Source organism: Prinia subflava, chromosome 5 (genome assembly GCF_021018805.1).
Source record: "Prinia subflava isolate CZ2003 ecotype Zambia chromosome 5, Cam_Psub_1.2, whole genome shotgun sequence".
Taxonomy (NCBI): Eukaryota; Metazoa; Chordata; class Aves; order Passeriformes; family Cisticolidae; genus Prinia; species Prinia subflava.
In genome coordinates, this window is record NC_086251.1 from 54,218,720 (window position 1) to 54,239,198 (window position 20,479).

Here is a 20,479-nt window from a genome sequence, read left to right on the forward strand (position 1 = left end):
TATCTTATTTTAATTTTCGAGAGCATGATGTATGTGGATACACCTACTGCGCTCAGAGATTTCGCTGGGAGATTAGAGACGTGTTTAGGAAATTAGTAATGAGAGAAAAACATGTAATTAAAAATGATATCAGTTTGGAAGCTCATCCATCTTCAGCCAGCTTGCTGGAGGAGAAAGGAGTCTTACACAATACCTAGTGGTGGGAAAATGCATTTGGCTCTCCACATTTTAAACAGGAAGGAACTATTTAAATGACAGACTTACAATAGTAATTGGGGAATTCACTTGTGAACACTGGATAACATATTGTAGCTGAATAATATTGCAGTAATTCTGTATAAAGTTAAGGCAGATCTTGTTGTATTTGTTTACTTTTAATGATGCCTTCACACAAGTTTTTTAAAACTTATTTGGAGCCTTTCTAAAACAATTGGGTAATTGTACTGAAAATAGCATTCATATTTTGAGGTAGTCACATTTACATATGCCAAATATTTTCTGTACCATTATGAGGATGCACATTTAACAATTGATTTGTTTCCTGAGATATGCAATTTTATGTGAAATGTCTTAAATTCAAAATCTGCAACAGAATTTTAGCTCTTCATCCCTGATGACCATTATAAAGTTGCCATATGTCTTAAAATGTGCTCAGCACAACTTCAATTGTTCAGACAGTGAATTTCCTCTCATTTTATGGTGAAATCCTTAGTTTAGAGTAATTTTATTCTTTAGTAGGAGAAACACCATTTGGTCATATATGGTTCATTATAAAATGTGGTAACTTTCAAGCATTTCAAACACTATATGTGCTTCATTTGAGTTTTTATGCCATTTTTCATGAACAATTAGGAGTACCTTGTTGTCATTTTTGTCATGAAATGCCCATAAACTCAATTATCTTCCTGTTTGGTCCCACTTACAAACACACAGAAAACCTAAGCAGATGTCAGAGCAATAACCAGGTGTACATTGTAGTGCTTTGCAAACTTTTAATTGCTGCAGGGATGTTTCCTAGTTAATGGCTGTGTTTATTAAGTGCTCCTATCTGTTGTGCCTCGTTCAGGAGTGTACCTTACATGTGGTATGCTCAGGCTGGTTTATCCAGTGACAGCCTTGGAGTAACCTTGCAGAGGGATGTACTTTTTCAGTTATGTTGTTTGTGGTGTAGTTAGCCAAACTGCTGAATTGCTGGTGGTGTAGGATCCTGTGTGATCAAATATTCTGTGTCTTTGGATGGGTGCCAATGGTGGCTGTTGACTGTCCACCTCTTAAGAGGTGATGAGTGTTGTTATCTGGGAGGATGGACAATAGATGAGGATGGTGTGGCCAAAAGGACTCAGCAGAGCTCAGCAGTTCTTGATGGTGCTTGGAGCAGGGAGCCCTTAGCTGGCGGCTGAGGGACCCTTTGTGTCTCAGAGCTGGGGGTCAGCAGCTGTGGTGGAGAGGGTGGGCAGCTCCTTGGCATTCCCTGTTGTGCTTACCCATGGAGAACTGGCCTTCCTGGAGGGGTGTGAGGGGAAGCACAGTCTTTCTTTTAGAGCCTCCTTGAGGTCTGTGCTGTTGTGCATGAAGGAGATAGAGATATAGGTGAGGATATCCCCAGCTGCTCTGTGTTCACTGCCCAGAGGCAATGGCAGTGCAGGAGAAGGAGACCCTTGATTCATGGCCCTGTGCAGTCCTGCAGGTTTGTACCCAGCCCAGGCCAGAGTGCTGGGATTGGTTCTGAGATATATTATGTATTGATGAAAACAATGAGAGAGATCATCTTTCCCCAGGAATTAAATAACTGCATCCTGGATGAAAGGACCCAACACCTGGCCCTTGGGTTTCATGTATTTTATCATGTAGATGTAACTGTTTGCTTTGTTTCTGCAGAAGTGTTAACCTACTAATGTATGAAGCTGTTTCAGGTCAGTGAAAAACTGCATATGAATCTTTATTACATGTAGTTGATTGTCCTTAACTCTTTATAAGATATAATTAGCGCCCAGTAATCTTATGGCAGTGCTGTTCCTGTGATTACCCTGGTGGTTAGTGCGCAGTGCAATCCTGGTTTTATAGAGTGGAGCTAATGTGAACTTGTTTGGAATAAAGGACAAACATCGGCCTGTATTGTTGGTCAGGTAATTGTCTCGCCTTTCTGCTGCCCAGCTCCACTGCCTGCTGCAGTTCTGAGATGTAGCTTCTGACTCAAGAGCCGTCATCTTCAAAATGTGGTGCTTCAGGTTGAAGTGGGGCCACTTTCAGCACGAGTGCCTGTGATGGGAGGAAGAGGAGGGTTGTGGCAGGTCTTCAAGGATGGTAACTTGGCGAAGCACTGGTGCCTAGAAATGTTTTGATCCTATTGTAATGAATAGCTGCTAGTTCCTGTTGTTTCTGTTTTGATTGAGTGCCCAGCTGGTGTGTGGTGCAGATAGGATGTTGGGGCAGGGAAAGGAAGTAACTGTCGAAAGTGCATCTCCCTCAGGAAAGCAAGAATGTGGAGGCATGGTAGGACTGGGGTTTCAATAGCACTTCTTTTTCCTTGGTTTTCATAGTGCACTGACCGTGTGCAATTTTCCACATGCTGGGTAATGGAAAATTGGCCCCAGAGGAAGTCACTTTGTAAGTCAAGTTTGGGATTATAAAATCAATCACTCTTGGGTCACTAATTGATGTGGAAGATAGGCATTTCCTATACGGTGTGATAAGTTCATTGGCTTTCTGGCAGGGTGTGTACAGTGCACTGTTTAGCCAACGATACTCTTTCCTGATTCTGTTGTTAACTCAGGAAAAGCATCAGGTCATTTACAGCTACACCCAAATTGTGGGTTTGTTTCTGAGTAGTAAGGGGAGGGTGGAGGGAGTTTCTCATGTAGGATCTACATGTGTTTTGTGAAGTTTGTTTTCATCTCTTTGTGGCATAATAGGGAAGCTTGGCAGCCGTGTGGGACTCATGAAGATTGATTGCTCTTGGTGTTAAGCATCTTGTATCTCTGAGTTTATATCAACACTACCCTTCTTCCAGCAGCAGCATCTGGCTCATTGGCAGGCTCTGTGGACAGTTGTTTTGACTGCTCTGGAGATGCCTCTGGCTGTCATGTGGCTGCTGCCTTGGCCCTGTTGCTTTGTTATTTTAGCTGGTACCATTTTCATCTATTTAATTTTTTGCCTTACCTTTGATTCTGATCAGTTGCTCCAGAGACTGTAGTCTTGAATAAATCTTGCCTAACACTCTCATGCAGGGACTTCTGTGAGATGCTGATGTTAATTTATTTCAATGACTGTATGCTGATGGAGCTTGGAGCAGTAACATCCCAGCCTGTGCCTTCTGTGCAGGTTTTCCCTGTGAATCACAGCATCAGGCATGTGGAGTAAAACACACATCTTGGAGCATATCCTGCATAATGGCTTTCTCTGAGACTGGAGCTGCAAGCATACATCAAATATTAACAGTGCACAGTCAGTGCCTGTAATGGTGCTGAGAGTCCTGGAATCAGCCACTTGGATTTTTCAAGTTGACCATTGGGAGCAGAGTTTCTGACCCTGCTGATATAAACTGTCACAGGAGCAAAGAGTAGTGTCTGTCAGTTCTGGATTTATCTCCTCAATTGCTGTCCCTACCTGCTTGATTGTGTTTTTTATTCATATATTGTGTACTTAAAAAACATTATTTTTTTCAGAAGTACTGTGGGTTTGGAAGACACATGGGCTTAAATAAAAGTGAATGGTCTTAAAACATTAAAGCATCTATTTTAATTAAAAGAAGCTTGTCAGAGTCACTGCTTGTGGTTGAAATTAACAGAGTTGTGGTGTGCAGGAGATGGGACAAGGTACTTATCTTCACTGCCCTTTAACTCTGATGATCTCTAGAACTGCTTTGGTGCTGTCCACAATGGGGGCTATTTGACAAGCTGTCAGATTTTATAAGGATGTTAGCAAAGCATGATTACACAACTGGTTTTAAATGTGTATTTACATCAGTAATGATAATACTATGGCAACTTGGGTGGCTTTTTTTTTTTTAATAATTCACTGCAAATTTGACACATAATGCCAGAAAACCTTGTTGTAAAAAGAATGGGGAAATTTTCACACCAAGATGTAACTCAAGGCATCACCCAATGACTACAAACATGCATTTCATGGGCATTTTATGAAATGGAGAGGCAGATTGGTGAGGGTTTACTGCTAATTTGAAATTAGGAACAGGGATGTTTCAGTTTAGAGGGGGATATAATGACTTTGCATTCAGTATGAATGTTGCCATGGATTTCTTTAGGGCCCAGGTCTCACACTGGGGCTATAATTTCTATTCTTAAAAGAATCCTTTCTTCTTCTGTACTTGGCCTTTACCAGCAGGTGATGAGGCAGCTTCTTTTCCAAGGTCCCAAAACACAAATTAAAATAAAACATCCTTTTATGTAGTACCTTCAATTGAACGGAAACATAAATGTCTCCTATGATGTTAGGCATTGTCTACAGTTGTGGAATTTCTATAGAGGTAATGTTAGATACAGTAAATGTTTTAGAGCCTTGTTAAGTGTGACTGTGTAACAAGAACGAGCTAGTGCCTTTCATCTCTTAGTTGCTGGTTTTAATAGGATCTGGCTTGAAGGGTTTTGAAAGTTGTTGCCAGGTATTTGATTGCTTCTGTGTCTTGGGAGACAAGGCTTGTTTTGTGTGTGTGTGAGGAGCCTGAAAGTTTGCAGAGGTATTTTTGCCAATCATCTGTGGGCACGTCTACGTGTGTTATAGGCAGACATAAGCTCACTTTGCCCATGGGTTTAATATGTTTATATCCCATGCCTTAGCAGACTTTATAAGCCCTATTAACGTGGCTTTTGAGATGCTTTGAGCATGGGCAGAGTGGCTTTTTGTCTGCCTGTGGGCATGGCCCCCTGGATTTATGTTTGTAGTAGACCTTAGGCGAAGGGAGCTGCTGCTCTTTGATTACACCAGTCCTTTGGATGGTGAGAGGTTGCACATCTTTCTGTTTTCACAGGGCCACTGCAGGGTCTAACAAGAGGGTTACAGGTGGGTATTGATCACCAGACTGTTGTCATTCCACTCACCTGAGTGTGATTTTTTGGGCTGATAAAGGCCATTCTTACCCAAGCCCTTGTTCTGAGAGCTGCTCTCAGTCTGTTCATCCCCAGCCTGGATTGGTATTGGGGCTTGTCCTGACCCAGCTGCAGCACAGCACTTGGTCTTGTTAAACCTCATGAGATTCCCATCGAATTGAGCTTGTCCAGCTCTCTCTGGATAGCATCCCACCCTTCAGGTGTGTTGACAGCACCACTCAGTGTGGTGTCACCTGCAAATCTGCTGAGGTTGCCCTTAATCGACCTTAATGAAGATGTTGAATAACACCAGTCTCAATATGGACCCTGAGGGACACCACTTGTACCTGATGTCCATTAAGATGGACAGACAGGAGTAGCTGGACTTGCACCTTCAAATTTAGGCATCTCATTTGGATTCCAAAAGCTGGTCCCTGAAGTTGTAGGGAACAAAATGTAGCTATTTTATACTTTGTGAAGAAGGATTGAAAGTGGGATATAAAATGTAGCACAATTAATGATAAAAGAACCTTTTGGGTGTGGTGATGATGGGCTGTATTTGACAGAAGAATTTGTCAAAGTGGGTCACAACAAGGACAAGAGGTATGGAAGTAATATAGGAATTTTGAAGTTGGAAAACTTGCTGTGAGCAAGATAGTGTAGGTTACTAACAGTAACTAACAGTCATCTGTTTAGAGCAGTATTTCGAAGTCTGTGACGCTTGGACCCAAGCAGCAAGTCTGTACACAGATATGTTACCCATCTTTCCAAAGCTATAGGAGCCATAGGCCAGGGGAATGATCTTCAGATCTTTAAAAAGTCCAGCTTCCTCCACTGGAATGGGGTCACCTGTCTCTTGATCACCTCCTGCAGATGTTTTTCACCTACTCTTCAGAAATTCTCAAATAACAAGATTTCTCAACACCTTTCTGTAGCAATTGCCAATGCTCACTCACCTTTGGTAGTTTTTCTTGAGTTACCTTTGCTTACAAGTAGAATGATTTCCTTTCCTTACCCAAATGCATCAAGAGAGCAATTTGTCACTAGTCTCTTTGTAACCACTTTTTATACTAGAGGACTCTGATTACTTTTCACTCTTCTAAACTAAATAAACCAAACTCTTCTAGCTTCCTACAACATTCTTGTTTTTTAAACTGCTGTTTGTCCTGTAGACACTCCTCAAATGTCTGTCCCCAGCTGTGCTTTATCTGGCTGGGATCATACTTCACCCTAATGAGATTCCATGGGAGGATCACTGATTCTTTGGGTTCTCCTCCTGCAGATATCCCTTGGGATCTTTTATCTTTTCTTTCTAATGTAAGCTGGGGTGAGCAGAATGAGATCAATTACTTCTATGCCCTGCCATCCTATCTGAAACAGGGATAGCAATGGACCTTACTTCCATCCTAGTCCAGAGATACTGAAGACACAGGATCAACAGGTAGCTGACAGCAGATTTGTGAATTTTCTTGCTGAAGTTGTGCTGCTGAAGAGTGGTATTAAAAAAAGCCATCCAAGAATCCACTTTAAAGAGCTGCTGGATGAACAGCTTGGAGAGGGAGGTGGTGTCTCATACATGCCACCTAGTAAGCAAAGGAACTGCAGCAGACTCTTCAGGCAGAGTGTGGCCAGCTTGTGGTTGAGGAGTTACAGATGCTCTTCATCATTCCTTGACTATTCATCCCTGTTACCTTTTATTTTTCCTTGGTTAAGTCCAGGCAAGGAGAAAAAGTTAAAACTCAACTCCACTACAGTACTTCCTAAATTCAGATGTGAACCCCAAATTTTTCAGCCAATATGATTTTTTTTTTTTTGTGAAGCAGTCAAACTGAGGTAGTGGAACTTAATTAAGATGAAGAGTAAGTGAAATCCACTTTTGTAATCATAAAAACTGCGTGATGTGCTAACTGTGCACTGTATGCAGTGATTTGTAGCTTGCAAGGGAGTGCACAATGGAAGCCTTTTGGTTGTGAAGGCAAAATCGTTTCTGTACAGTCTTCAAGTATTCATTTACCAAATAATTGATAAAACGAGCAAGTGAATGAGACACTAAGAGAGTGTGATCCAATGCCAAGTGCTGGTTTCCATAGTTGGTTTTAAATCTACATTATGCTAATGATGTTCATTTGGAAAATGTGTCCACTCCCTAACTTCTGCCGCTGAGCGTTCTGTTAATTGGATTCAGATGGCTGGACTGAAGCAGGGGTAGGGTTCGTATACAGAGGAGTGTTCCAAGCACTTTTTTTTTTCCTATGCAATCTCTCTAAGCTAGAGTTGCTTTCACTGTGGCTGGTGTCCAGCTGTTCTTGAACTCCCTCATCAAAGTCTGTCTGATACAAATGGGCACGGTTCTACTGGGACAGAGGAAGTCATGATCACTTAAACATGATGAAGATCTCATCTGGGGCGTGACTCCTCTCCCAGTCCATTGGGCTGGGTTGCTGGTCAGAGTTCATCAGTGAGGGAGTCCATTTCACCAGGCTCTCACACCAATTTGTAATTCTGGAAACACAGGCTGTTGACAGAATTCTAATAGCAGGAACAGCCTTTTGTTTCGCATAAAATGATATTAAGAGTTGGTGTTTCTGAGGCATTTTGACAAGGCAGCATGTTTCTGTGTAGTGGTGCTGAGCTCTCATTTTCATCCCTATGCTGAAATTCAGAGCTATTCCATTATCTGGGCAGTCTTACTGAACTCAAACTGTATGTGGAGTTGAAATTCAGTGTGATGACATCAGAGAGCACCATTTTCCCAAGTAGCTGTTCTAACCCATGAGCACTTGGTTTGCTTTGAAGAGGAAAGAGAAGTTGTGACTTTTTATGCAGTTGTGACTCTAAAAGGCAGAGTTTTTATAATCTGATTTACTGTGCTCATAGGCTAACCAGAATTTATTCCCTGGTTTCAAAGAAAAAATAATTAGGGATGAAAATCTCTTTATCTTTTTAAACACAAGTGTCTAATTTCTGTAAGAGGTTTTTGTCTGAATTTCTAAAAGTCAGCTTCATCCAAGTGGCTATTTCTGAAAGTAGAATCAAACAAAGGCTTTTCAGACACCAAGTATTGTGTGGTGATAGATATGCAACTATTTCTACATATACTTGCTTGCTGTTCCAATACTTCTCTGAAGGTTTATAAAAGAAATAAGAGGGAAATAATGTGTGTTGGAAGATGGTGTTTCCACATGAACAAAATCAGTACTGAATTTACATTGTGAAGTTATAATAAGCCTCAGACCCAAGAGGGAAAATTAAAAGATTACTTAAAACCAACAATAAACATGCAAATTAAAAGTCATAAATTTTAAATGAAGTCATACACTATTAAAAATAAGCATAAAATTGCATACTAGTTTGGATGTGTAGTTTATAGAACACACCAAATGTTAAAATTGGATGAAATTAAGAAAAACATTTTCCAAAGGCAAGTAAAATATCTGTTTAATTAGATTGTAAAGAAAGAAAATTAAAAGTAATATTTTGTGAAACAGTAATTACTGTTTTTCAGGAGTAGTCAGGTTCCTGTGTGTTGATCTAAATTTACCGGTGATAGCAGATCTCTTTGGGGTCTTTTGTTTTGTTTGTGTCTTTTAATTAATTTAAATGGCAACCACTACCTTTATTTTGTTTCCTTTGCACTGAGCACACCGCCTGGCTGTTTGCTCCAGTACTCTGCCAGCTCATGAAAGCAAATCTGGGAGATCAGCTCATCCCCTCTGGTTCTGAGAGGTTAAAAGCCAACTCATTGCAGGGGACTATACAGCAAGATAACAGGAAAGGCAGCTGAAGCCATTGGGAGGTGGGTTGAGGTGCTGATGGGAGCCTGAGATGTAAATAAACCAGATTGCTCTCATTTCCTCTTTCCACTGTATTATGCATTCCAATAGCACTATTCATCTTTATGACAGACACCTATTGCTTTAACTTTACTGCAGGCCACTGAAGTACATTAAAGTGGGCAGGAAATGGAAATAAATAGAGTTCAGTGGAGCTGCCGAATAACTAAACACGGCACAGTAATTTTTAGTGCAGGGTCATGTGGTTTGAGCAGATTTATTGTATTGCTTGGCTTTTGTTAAAAAGATGGGCGCTGTTTAAAAGAGATACTGTGTAATTTTTTTTTATAAGTAAGAAAATGTGCTTGGATTTTTTTTTTTAAACTCTTTGGGATGCAAGAGATGAAAAGAAATTGGGTTGAGTCTCAGCTGGGTAGAGTCAGGGGGATATGTCTGTGTGCACTACCTCAGGTTGTGGCTGGAAACAGAATAATGGGATTGGAGATTTGAAGAAATTCTGCTAGGAGATAGAATAGGAGGAGGGCCACAGTCCATTGGCTTAAATTAACTTTCCACCTAAAGGTAGTGAGACATTACTGTGGAGAGGCCGAGTGGTATTCGGCCTTAAAAATTTATCTACTTTTTTCCTAATGCCTGCACATTTTGCTCCCTTTGGAAATGTGGACTGCTCTCTTGTTTGTTCAGAGGAATGTTTTCAAGGACAGTGGAGTTACATTGCAAGTTCCAGATACCCTTAACCCGCAGGAGATGGGACCTCAGGTGATTTCTGTTTTTGTGAAAGCTTCATGTGTTTGTTTTTCCTTGACTGTTTATATTCTGATAAGATGAGGTCAGTGACTGAATGAATTCACAACATGGGTTACTTGAAGACTTAAAGTTCGTATTTTCAATCCCTTGAGATTAGTCAAAAAGTTGGAAACTTTTCTTAAAAAAACCTCCACTCTTTTTTTCCGTGATTACACTGAACACTCTCTGGGTTTGCTGAATATAGTGATTGCTTTTTTTTTGTTTGTTTGTTTTCACAATGATTGCTGTATAGTTGAGAGCAGGCATCAGCCTTTAAGGTATTTGTCAATATAGAAGATATTAGGGGATATTTCACAATGTCAGGTAAGATAAAAACTAATTTGTAAGCAGTGCGGCAGAGATCTGGAAGGACAATTAAGACAAAAAATCATTAACATTGATTCTTTTGCGCTGGGATGGTACATTCCTTTCTCCAAAAGCATCCTTTTAAAATGTTCTTCGCCTCAGTCCGCATTTAATTATATATTTCACTGCGACATTCAATGATTCTTCTTTCTTTCGATTATATTTCTATCAAGACTTTAATTTAATTCAATTCAGAGTACTGCTCCGGATGCACTCGCACTGCAGAAACCAGTGCCAGGCAAAATTGTGGGTAATTACTGAGGACGGTTGCTGGCAATTTGACTTTTCATCATTTGTTCGTCATCGTTTGTTCGCACTCTGCGCACAGTGCCTCGCTGGAAGGATTAGGTTACAGATGGGTGGGTATTACTTCAGGGACTTCTTAAGTGAGAATCCAGATGCTTTTCTGCCTCCTCTGCCCTTGCTTAGTTTGGGAGTTGGAAGTCAGTAGCTGCAGGTAAGATTCAAAGCTTGTATCTTTGTTTCTCTTTTGCGATGGAAAAAAGCTGTCTATTCTTTCTTGTTATTTATATAGAAAATCTAACTGTAAACTCTGAGTACTTGGGAAATAACAGATTGAGCTATAATTTCAAAATAACCTAATTTAAGAGCAGTTATCACTGACAAATGCTTCAAACTCTCAGAATAGTCCAGGTCCAGGAAGGTAATTTGGTATTTCATGTGTTGAGAACCTGGCTATGACTTTGGTGTCTAAGCTATAGCAGGGATTTTTAGAGATACTGGGTTTTGGCCACATCCCAGTCACTTTGAGTTATGTCTGTAGTTTCAATGGCAGTGGTGTGGGGATGTATTTTACAGTTGTGAAGTGTGGGTTTTGTTTGTGTGCACTACATGCAGCACGTGGTGTCACCCCAATAGCTGAGAGCCTGCTTGCTCCTCACTTGCTTTCATGTGGAGGCAGCAGAGCTGAGCTGGTACATCAGAGGGAAGCCTGAATTACAGACACTGTTCCCTTCTCGCTGTTGCAAGTTGCTGGATGTGCTTTCAAATCTGTGCTTCTTTTCCCTTCTCCTGGCTTCAGAGGTAAAGCCTGAAGGCAGGCTGCAGGCTAAATGCTCCCGTGCTGAAGGAAATGGGTGTTTTGCCGTGTGTTCTAGCAGGAGCACAGTCCTGGTTTTCCAAGTTTAGCATCCTGCCCAGCTGAACTTGCAGACCATTTGAGCTGTGAGCTCCTCTCATGTGAGCAGTTTGCATGTGTGTGCTTAATGTCCCAGCAGCAGCTGGCGAGCTGGCTTGTGTCTGTAAGAACTGCTTGCTGAAAAGCAGTGGTAAATTCAGGCATTCAGAAAATTTGTCCTCATATAAGAACATGTAATTATCTCATGCCCTGACCTTGCTGGGGGCTGCTGGGCTCCTCGGTTCCTATTGGGACCATTTATTTTACAATTCTAACAGTCTGTGATGTTTGAAGATCTAAAATTTCTATGCAAAAGTTAACAAGCTGAGTCTGAAATTAGGTTTCTGGTTGCTGCAGTGGGAGGGGAAGCTGTGAATGTTACAGCATCACAGTATTCTGCTTATCCTGCTTGTTCAGGAGGAAAGAAGAGCATTTGGAAAGTAGGTGTGACAAAGACAGCACACTTTATTTATGCTGTGGTGGAACAAAAGAGTCATGTTCTTTGTAGCACAGCAGACTAAAGAGGTTTTGGAGCTCTGTTTGGAACAGAGGCTCGTGTGTTGTGTGTTTAATTTTTGTGCCATTCCCCTCAGCGATTTGCATGCTCCCTTTGTTTGGCCTGCCTGTCTGCTGGTGGAGCTGTAGCGAGGATGGCTTTGGCTGCCTCACCCCTCCCACGTGTGTGTCACACATTTGGTCACTCAAGTTTTATTTCTTCCCTCTGTTAAACACCAGAGTGTAACTCCCCCCCCCAGCCCTGTTAGGGTTTGAGCTGCTGGAGCAGGGGCACCCCAGGACCAGGCACTGGCACAGGGCAGTAAAACCTCTTTAATGGGGCTGGCTAAACTTTTTAAAGTTATGGTTAATGCTTTTAACAGTAACTTGTGTTTCCTCTGGCCTTCACGCCCAACCATTAGCCAGGTGTTTTTGTCTCTCAGAGTGGAAAAATAAAAGTAATCCAGCTATCCAGCTGGGCCCTCCCTGAGGTGCTGGGTAGGGTTGGCCACAGTACAGACTGGGGGTCACAGAGGCTGGACGTGTGGGTTAAGAGGCTCCTTGGTAAAGTTTGGCAAAGAATAAGCATTGGAAACGAGTTGCTCTTTTTTTTTAACTATAAATAAATTATGAGGGTTAAATTTGGCATGCTGTGTGCCTATAAGCTTTGCTGTGTAATTTTCTAAATATATATAGATTCTTAAAATTTATTTTTGTTCCCCCCTTTAATATGACATTCACTTGATTTCTTTGTAACTGCGAGACAGGCCCGACTCTGATCTGCCTTATGCTGTAAACTGTGTTTATGGAGCTCGAATTGGGGTCATTAATTTTCTTTACATCAAAAGAAGTAATTTCTTTTAAATGAGAAGCCTGTTTCACCTAGTAATTCACTTTAATTGCTTATTTGAAACTTTTGACATTTGATAGCAATTTAAACATTGCCAGATGAGGCTCCTGCAGTTGGGACGTGCAGGTGCTTCCCTTGTGTGCCCAGCTTGGATCAAAGGAGCCAGGCCAGGATGTGCCTGGCTGCAGACAGGGCACCCAGAGCTGGAAGGTGCTGTGTTCTGGGGCTCTCTGAATAGATGCTGTGTGTCAGCAAGTATTTGCTCAGAGGGCTCTCCCTTGGAGAAGTTTCTGAGGAGCCTTGAGCACGGTGCTGTTTGTTTTTCTTGGGAGATAGGCTGCATGGCCTTTGTTTTGCCCGAGGATAAACAGTGCTTGCAGCACTGAGCCTCTGTGGTGTTTTATTTAATTTTTTTTTTTTTTTTGGGTCTAACCAATAGCACTTTCTGCTGAAGGGGTAGAAAAAAGTTTCTAAAATATTAATTACTTTTTTTTTCCTAACTAATATCTGTTAATTTAGTATTACTATCTTCTGGGAGGTTTGGTGGGAAAGAATTTTCTTCCTCATGAGGGTAAGCAAATGGTGCAACTTCAAAGGCATTTTTAGCAGGATCTAAACCTCAATAAAGAGAGGAGACAAAAATGAAAGTGTCTTTCACTTCACTTTTTATGCTGGTTCATTGTAGTGAATCAATTTATTGTTCAGTCAGTGGCAGAAGTAGCTTTTCTTAGCCCGAGAAGTATTTTTTACTTTAAATCAACAAACAATAATTTAGATTATTGCGGAAAGAGCAACTTTGGTTAATGGCTTTTGGCTGTGGAATTATGTGATGCTAGATACACTTACACTGGTTTCTATCAACAGTGTACTGTGTCTCTTGAGAGATGAAAATTATTGCAGGAGTAGTCCAGCAGCTAAACATGAGATAAATTCTGTGCTGCTGCTGCAGAAGTTAAGCAGAATTTTAGTACTTTCTGAATTCAGAGCAAAGCCAAAGTACCAATGCCAAGACTTCTTAAAAGAGTTTTATTGATGTGCATTGTAATTAAAACCAGAATTAGTGTTCTAATAGGACATTCATTTTCTAGAGAGTAATTGCAGCTTGGCATAAAGTAATACATTTTTAAAAACAAGTGCCAATCCGGGGATATCCCAAGCATATGTTGGATGGCTGATTTACCAGCTATGTGTGGCCTACTTATTAACAAGAAAATTAAATATTTTCATTTAAAATAATTATACAAATAAACCTTTGGCTGTGCTGTGATTTCATTAGAACCTTAATTGTTTAGAGAGCTCTGTGAGAGTGTGTGAAGTTGGGTCAGTTTTACTGCCTGGTGTTAGTCTCGATAGCAGATTTACGACAGGGCTGGATTTAATCTCTTGACTATTCTTTACAGTAGCAGGCCTGGGATGGGAAGGCATTTGTGTTGTTCAGGAGATAGGTAACTCTATCTCTGAAGTGGAAACACGGTGCTGGCTTTTAAAATCTCTTAGCAGCCTTTAAATGAACTTGCCAAGGGGTGGTGGGGAATTGCTCTGTGGAAACAAAATAGGTGTTGCTTTTAAATCAAGGTCTTAGTGTGCACATTGTCACACCTTCACACATGGCTGTAGGCTCAAATCTATTTCTCATTAAAGCAACTGTAGCAGAAGGGAATATTGTGGCCATCTGGGTTGCAAAGATCAGAAATAACAGTCCTGTGGGCAGCACCATGTAAACTGGCTTTTATGCCACTTGATTAATCATTTCTGAGGGTAGGGGCAGCAAGATGTTTACCGGGTCATGCATTTGTTTTTTAAAATACTTTAAAGTCAAATTTTCCTGGGTTTCTAATGGTGGTATGCCTTTGAATCAAATTAGGATATTTGTAGGTTCAGCACCTCAACTAACACTGTTCCTGAGCATGGGAAACACAGGCGCCTTAGATGTCTCCAAAGGAGAGTTAATTAGAAGAATGAGCAGTTATCAAGAAGACTGCAGCTCCGCTGTTTAATTCTGATGATAATTTTCATGCTGGGTCTAATACAAATGAATTCACTTATGGTTTATTAATCCACTGCGGCCCTGTTAGGCTATTCAGTGGGAAAAATGCTGAGAGTTACCAGAACAGATTTAAAGTACTTCCGTGAGTGGAGAGCAAATCAGAGAACTTTGTTTTTTCCTCTCCTTTCTGCACTGCTTTAACTGAGTATGGTGTTTTTCCCTCCCCTTTTTTTTTTGCTTCTTTAGGACCCACGATTATCAGCTTTAATTTTTGACAAGCTTCAAGTGCCTGACTATTTACAGAAGAACAGGAATGAAGGAGAGAGCAGATGCGAGACTTGTGCCACTCACTTGAATCAGCTGAAGCAGGAAGCCATTCAGATGATGCACACCCTCAGCCAGAGCAGCTACCCAGAGATGCCCGACCTCCCACCTGGCGCCGCCGCAGTGACCAGCATGGTACCCAGGGTGGTCACTGTCTCCTCCCAGAGGGACCTGCCTCTCATTGCTGGGCAGGTGGGCAGGCAGCCTGGAAAGTCACCCAACCTCTTCTCTGCGGCAGAGAGGAAGAAAGGACTGGGGTGGTCTCAAGGCGTGGGCAGTTTTCCCAACTCCAGCGTCCAAGTGACGGTGGCTCCCAGCGGGCTCAGTGGTGCCCTGAGCTCTGTCACCATCCAAGCTCAGCAGTACCTCGAGGGCATGTGGAGTATCTCCAGGGTGAACAGCTTCCTGCCTCAGGCTTGTCTAGTAAGTAGTGATAATTCAGCTGCTTGAGTTCTGTTTGCATGTGTGTGGACATACAGGAGATACAGATAAAATTTGAGATCTGTACATATTTATCTTTGTGGGGATCAGCTAATGGTATTCTAAGCCATGCTTCAAGAGCTGAAGAGTTAAAGGGCTTTGAAAGATGTTCTGTCAGATGTCACGAGGAATTTGCTTTCTTATCTCACATGGTGAGATCCTTTCCTCAGATGTTTTTGCACCTATTTTAGCTTCATGCATGCAGGTGATGTTATTTGTCTGTCACATACCTGGTAACCCCTTTAGAAAAACACAAAAGGCCAAGTTTGCCACACGTGAAGCTCTGGGAGCTGCGTGGGATTTTATCAAAGATGAACTTGACCCTCAAGTCTAGTGCTGGTCTTCTAACACTGTGTGCAGTTCAGCAGTTGCTGTTGATGGACTGTGATGCACAGCACTAATCTGCAGCTTAGATGTGCTGCAAAACAGTTTGCTGCTGAGGAAGGGGTTCAGGAGGTTGCTTCAGAGCCACATGCCTGTAAATGTCACCTCACTTGGATTTTAAGCCTTGATGTTGATTTCCTGTATTCTGTGTGCATTTTATGAAGTCTTGTGGGAAATGGAAAAGCTTTATAGAGGTGCATGTTACCTTTAAAAGCAAGTTCATTGTGTGGCTATCTATGGACCTGTGCTAAGAAGAAGGATGCAGTATGTGGCTGGTTTTGACTAAGGTTTATTCCTGACCAGTTTTCAGGTGGTGAACGGGGTAGTGTATGTAATAATGAAATGTATACAATTTGAAGTAATGGTTTTCACTTAAAGATGACACAGCAGGTCTTGTGAGTTCAGGCATTTTGGTGCCAAGCAGCTTTAAATTTAACATAATGCCTGATGTACTGTTGTATGTAAACACTACCTAATATTGCTTAGTAGCTTCAGCTGGTTGAGGTCCAAGATCATCAGAGATAAATATTTGAGTGCTGCTGTGTAATATTACTTTTTCAAGCTGACTTGTGTTTCCTTCCAGAAAAGGCTTGGAGACTTGATTCCTCCCTCCCATACTTTTCTCTCTTAAGGAAATTTGTGAATCCACGTTCATTCCACCTCTGAGAGGTTCCCATTTAAGTCCAGAGAATTTCCACTGGCATCAGGTCATTCACTGAGAAAAGGAAAAGTGGCTCATTCAGCTCTTCATAGTCTATGAGGAACTTCTGCTATGAGAACTTCTGCTATTTTCTCTAAAATGTTGCTTCATGCATTAGGGATCAATTTGGCCATGTGTAGTGCATGATGTTACCTTTAAATTGCCTTTTAAGTTTTTTGTACATCACAGAAATAGAGAAGGAAAAATGGGAAAGCTGCTGGGCTAAGAAGCCTGCACTCTGAAAGCAGAAGTATTTCCATTTGTCTGCTCATTCTTTGCCTGTCCTTATTCTTGTCCTGAATAATTCAGTAACAGCCAGCTACAGATTTCTTCCTGCTTAACCATGCTGACTGATAGATGTGGTCTTCCCTAACCACTACGCTATTCTAAGATAAAACTGTTGCCTCATTTAACCCCTGCGAAGGAAAAATGTGTATCATGCAGCAGAGCTTAAGTGTGATTTAGAAATGTGCAAAGAAACTCAGTAGCCTGGAAAACAGTGACCTTTAACGAGAGGACAAACACTGTGAGTGTTGGAGGCAGCTTGGATGTGATCCAGTCATCTTCAAGGATTGTTTAGATTTATAAGCAGTTTTTAGAGAGAGGCTAGTTAAGGTTGTTTTATCTCTCCTCTCTTTATTTTACTCATTTAAACCCAAATGTAGTTACTGAAGACTGGGAATGCATCTCTTTCCAGATGGTGCTTCTTGTGTCTGTCGGAATTCTTCCACTGCCTTTTGTATTGTTAAGAGCCTTGTGTCTGATGAAGTTGTTTGGGTGGGTGCTTCCCCTACGCTCTTCCCCTGAGGAATCACAGGTGTTGAAGGAAATAGGATTGGAGAGAGTTCAGGAAACAGATAGTCTAGCCCTTGTCTAGGACAGTATCCACATGGACATTCTTGTCTATGGGGATATCTTACATAATTTTACAATTTTTCAAAGACTGGGATTTTCTGAGTTCTTTTGATTCTCACATCTGAACTTCCTTCCCTATTAGAAAAACTTATTTGATTTATTTTTTTTTCTTTTTACTGCTTAGAGAGATAATTTTGTCTTTTCTTTCCTGAAGTTAGAGACAGGGTTTAGGTTTCAGATTAACCCAGAAGAGCATGTTGCATATACATACTTATAGTGATGTCTGTCTTTAGTAATACTTCCTGTCTTGTGGAGCAAAGCTGGTCTGGCTAGAGGGATTCTGGAGCAAGAACTACTGCAGTGGAACAAACAACACTGAATGTACTATTTATTATGTGTGACTGGATTTTGAAGACTTGAGCCCCCATCTAGGCAACACACTGCACCTATGCAGAAGGAAAAGATGGCTCTTTTCCCAGGGAGTTTCCACTCTTGGTTGTGACACCAGTTATTTTGACCACCCTGTAAATATTCCTGTCTCACTGGGAATCTGTTCTTACATCTTTTTTCCTTACTAAGGGGTAGTTGAAACAGGTGCTGAGCTCCCTGGTGGGAGGTTCCTACCCAGTGCCTTCCCTCCCAGTGATTTAACTCACTGCTGCATACGAAGTGGGCAGGATTAATTTTACAGATTTGGGAAGACAAAGGTAAAGGCTGGGGTTCATCTCAGGTATCTTCAATTGCCAAAACCCCAAGTATTTATTATAACATAATTACTGAGGCTTCCTTTGTGTCTGTGGAAGACCAACAGGCACTTCCAAGAGATTCTCTGTCCGTCTCATCTTGGATGTCTGTCTTGGCCTGCCTTGTCCACCACCAGTGCCTGTGCTGGTGCTGGCAGAGCACAGGCAGGTCATGAGGAGTAAATCCTTTTTTGGATGTGGGCTTCTTTGTCCCCAGTGCCTTCTGTGTGTGAAAATACACCCCAGTGTAAATCTGCTAAACCTCAGGAGACCTTGCAGCCGCACACATTTCTCCAGGACCATATTTTTGTTCATAGTTAGTTTTAATAGTGGCAGTAGTGGAATTGTCTGTGGAGAGGAAAAAAAATAGATTTGATTTCTGCTGCTCTCATCTCCCTCCCCAAACTCGCATGTATTACCTTGTAATGTCGCTTATGGCTGTGAAAACACTTCTGGGCTGAATGTTGGGGGTCAGAAGTGCAGGATATCGTAAATTTTTAATATGTGTGTGGAGTTCAAGTGTGAAAAATCCATTATATAGATTATAAATTTTTTGAACAGGAACGTGTGTTTGAAGCACAGTGTGGGTGCTGTTCAAACCAAAATAATAACCATGGGCTTTGGGAGCTGTGAAGAAGAACAGTAATTAAGGATCTGGAGGAAGGTTCAGGGAGGGGAGGGCTGGGATTGCAATCAAGGTGCAAAAGGTGAAGATGTAATCAGCTGCTTTACCCAAGTGGCCCGTTGTGAAAAATTACAAAACATAATCACCAGTAGCAGTGATAAGTTGTCTGGGCAGACAGTGAACACAGTGGAGAGGAGGGAGCTGGTATCACTCTGGGTAAGGCAGATTTGTGCTGGACACTTGACAATTATAATTAATAAATAGTTTTATATTGATGTTTTTACTTCTAGACATGACAAGGGAATATAAGGTTACTACTCAAATGAAAAAAAAACCACATTAGCAATGCTCAGCACTGCCACCCAGTTTAATGCAAAAGAAGAAGACTGAGAGGAGTTTGGGCTACCCAGATGTGTTGGAATCTGGCTGAGAGGCAGAACATTAAAACCACTGAAAATACCTTGTACCCTGTTAGAAGTATCTGTGTTTATTGTGTATTTTAGGAAAAAAGGGGTCTTACTGTATATTTTAAATTGACTGTGTTATTATTATGCAGTGTTATGTACTGCATAAAAGTGCTAAAGTAGCCATGCCATGTGATATAAAGACATCTCCGTGAAATAGAGCTTATTTGCAAATTGCTTTTTCTTTCATCTTACACAAAATGAAATCGTGGTCACACTGTGTTTCTTACTTGAATATATACAATTGGCATTGGTTAAGGCAAAGTGTTGTGGCTCCTTGAATACTTACCATCTTGTAAGTGGATTTAAAAATATGTTAAAAAATGCACCATTAAGAAATTGAAAAAATCGGAGCACTAAAAATTTTGAAGTGCCTTAAGTAAAACTTTTAAAGCCTATTTATGCAAAATTGTAAAATTATCAAAAGCTCAATGTATGTTCCTGAGAGCATTCACAAATTTAAATTTGGGTCTGAGTTTATTGCTTGGGTCTGTGAGGTTCAGAGAGGGAGGGTTCACCCACAGCACAGCACATGTAAATGGCTGCATAGACTCTAAAGTTAAAGAACTTATGTTTATTTGTCTTATGTGAAAAACCTGTGAGTTATTTTAGTCACAGTTCAAGCTTTCCTGTAGTTTAAGTCTTCTGCTTACCCTAATCAAAACCAGATGGATTTGTCTGGGAGTAGTTCAGCCTCTGTTGACTTTCCCTAAAGCCTCTTTGTTTGTTTAGAGCAAGGGTGACTTAGATTTTGTTTAAAAGATGCAATAAAAAGCTGACTGTGGAAAACAGAACAATGACAGGATTTACTTTCCAGCATTTACTTTTTACTTTGATAAATGTCATGCCAAATGGATTTTTAAATTAATTTTTAAACCTCTTCTTGATAGCTTTCTCAGTGACCTTTTATTAATACAATGTGGGAAATACATTTTGTAATGAAACAATTAAAATACAGTGCATTGACCATAAATCTTGTCCGTGAGACATATGGATGTCTTTGAGCTTTGGGACATTTCTCAGACTCCACATACAACATCTTGATCCTGAAGAAGTCAATGTTAGACAGATGGTGGGGCAGGGACTGCACAGAGGATTTTCTGTTTTCCCTTTAGCTCCAGTAGTGTTGGTGTCACTGCTCTTGTAGAGGAAGTACCTGGAAGAAAGGGGGTGGCAAAAAATACTAATTTTCAAAGTTAGTATTGGTCACCCTCCATAAAAAGTCTCAACAGCAGAAGGAAACCTTTTGGTCCAAGTTACTGAATGCTTTCTCATACTAACCTACGTTATGTTCCCATGGAAGAGACCTTTGCTGTGAGTGCTGCGTGTCAGCTGGGCAGTCATGCCTGGCTTTGAGCTTTGCTGCCTGGCTGATGCAGAGGGAGGGGGTGATGTGGGGGGACAGCACTGCCACTGTCACAGAGACCCTGCCCCAGCAGCCAG

The 20,479-nt window shown here is 41.2% G+C and overlaps 1 protein-coding gene across 1 annotated transcript in view; it reads left to right on the forward strand.

The window, feature by feature from the left end:
* The window catches only part of KIF26A (kinesin family member 26A), a 93,963-nt gene that overhangs the window by 15,554 nt on the left and 57,930 nt on the right, over positions 1–20,479 (forward strand). Inside the window, exon 3 of the mRNA XM_063399464.1 lies at positions 14,708–15,208. Coding sequence (XP_063255534.1) covers positions 14,708–15,208 — 501 coding nt within the window. The remainder of the gene's footprint in view (positions 1–14,707; positions 15,209–20,479) is intronic.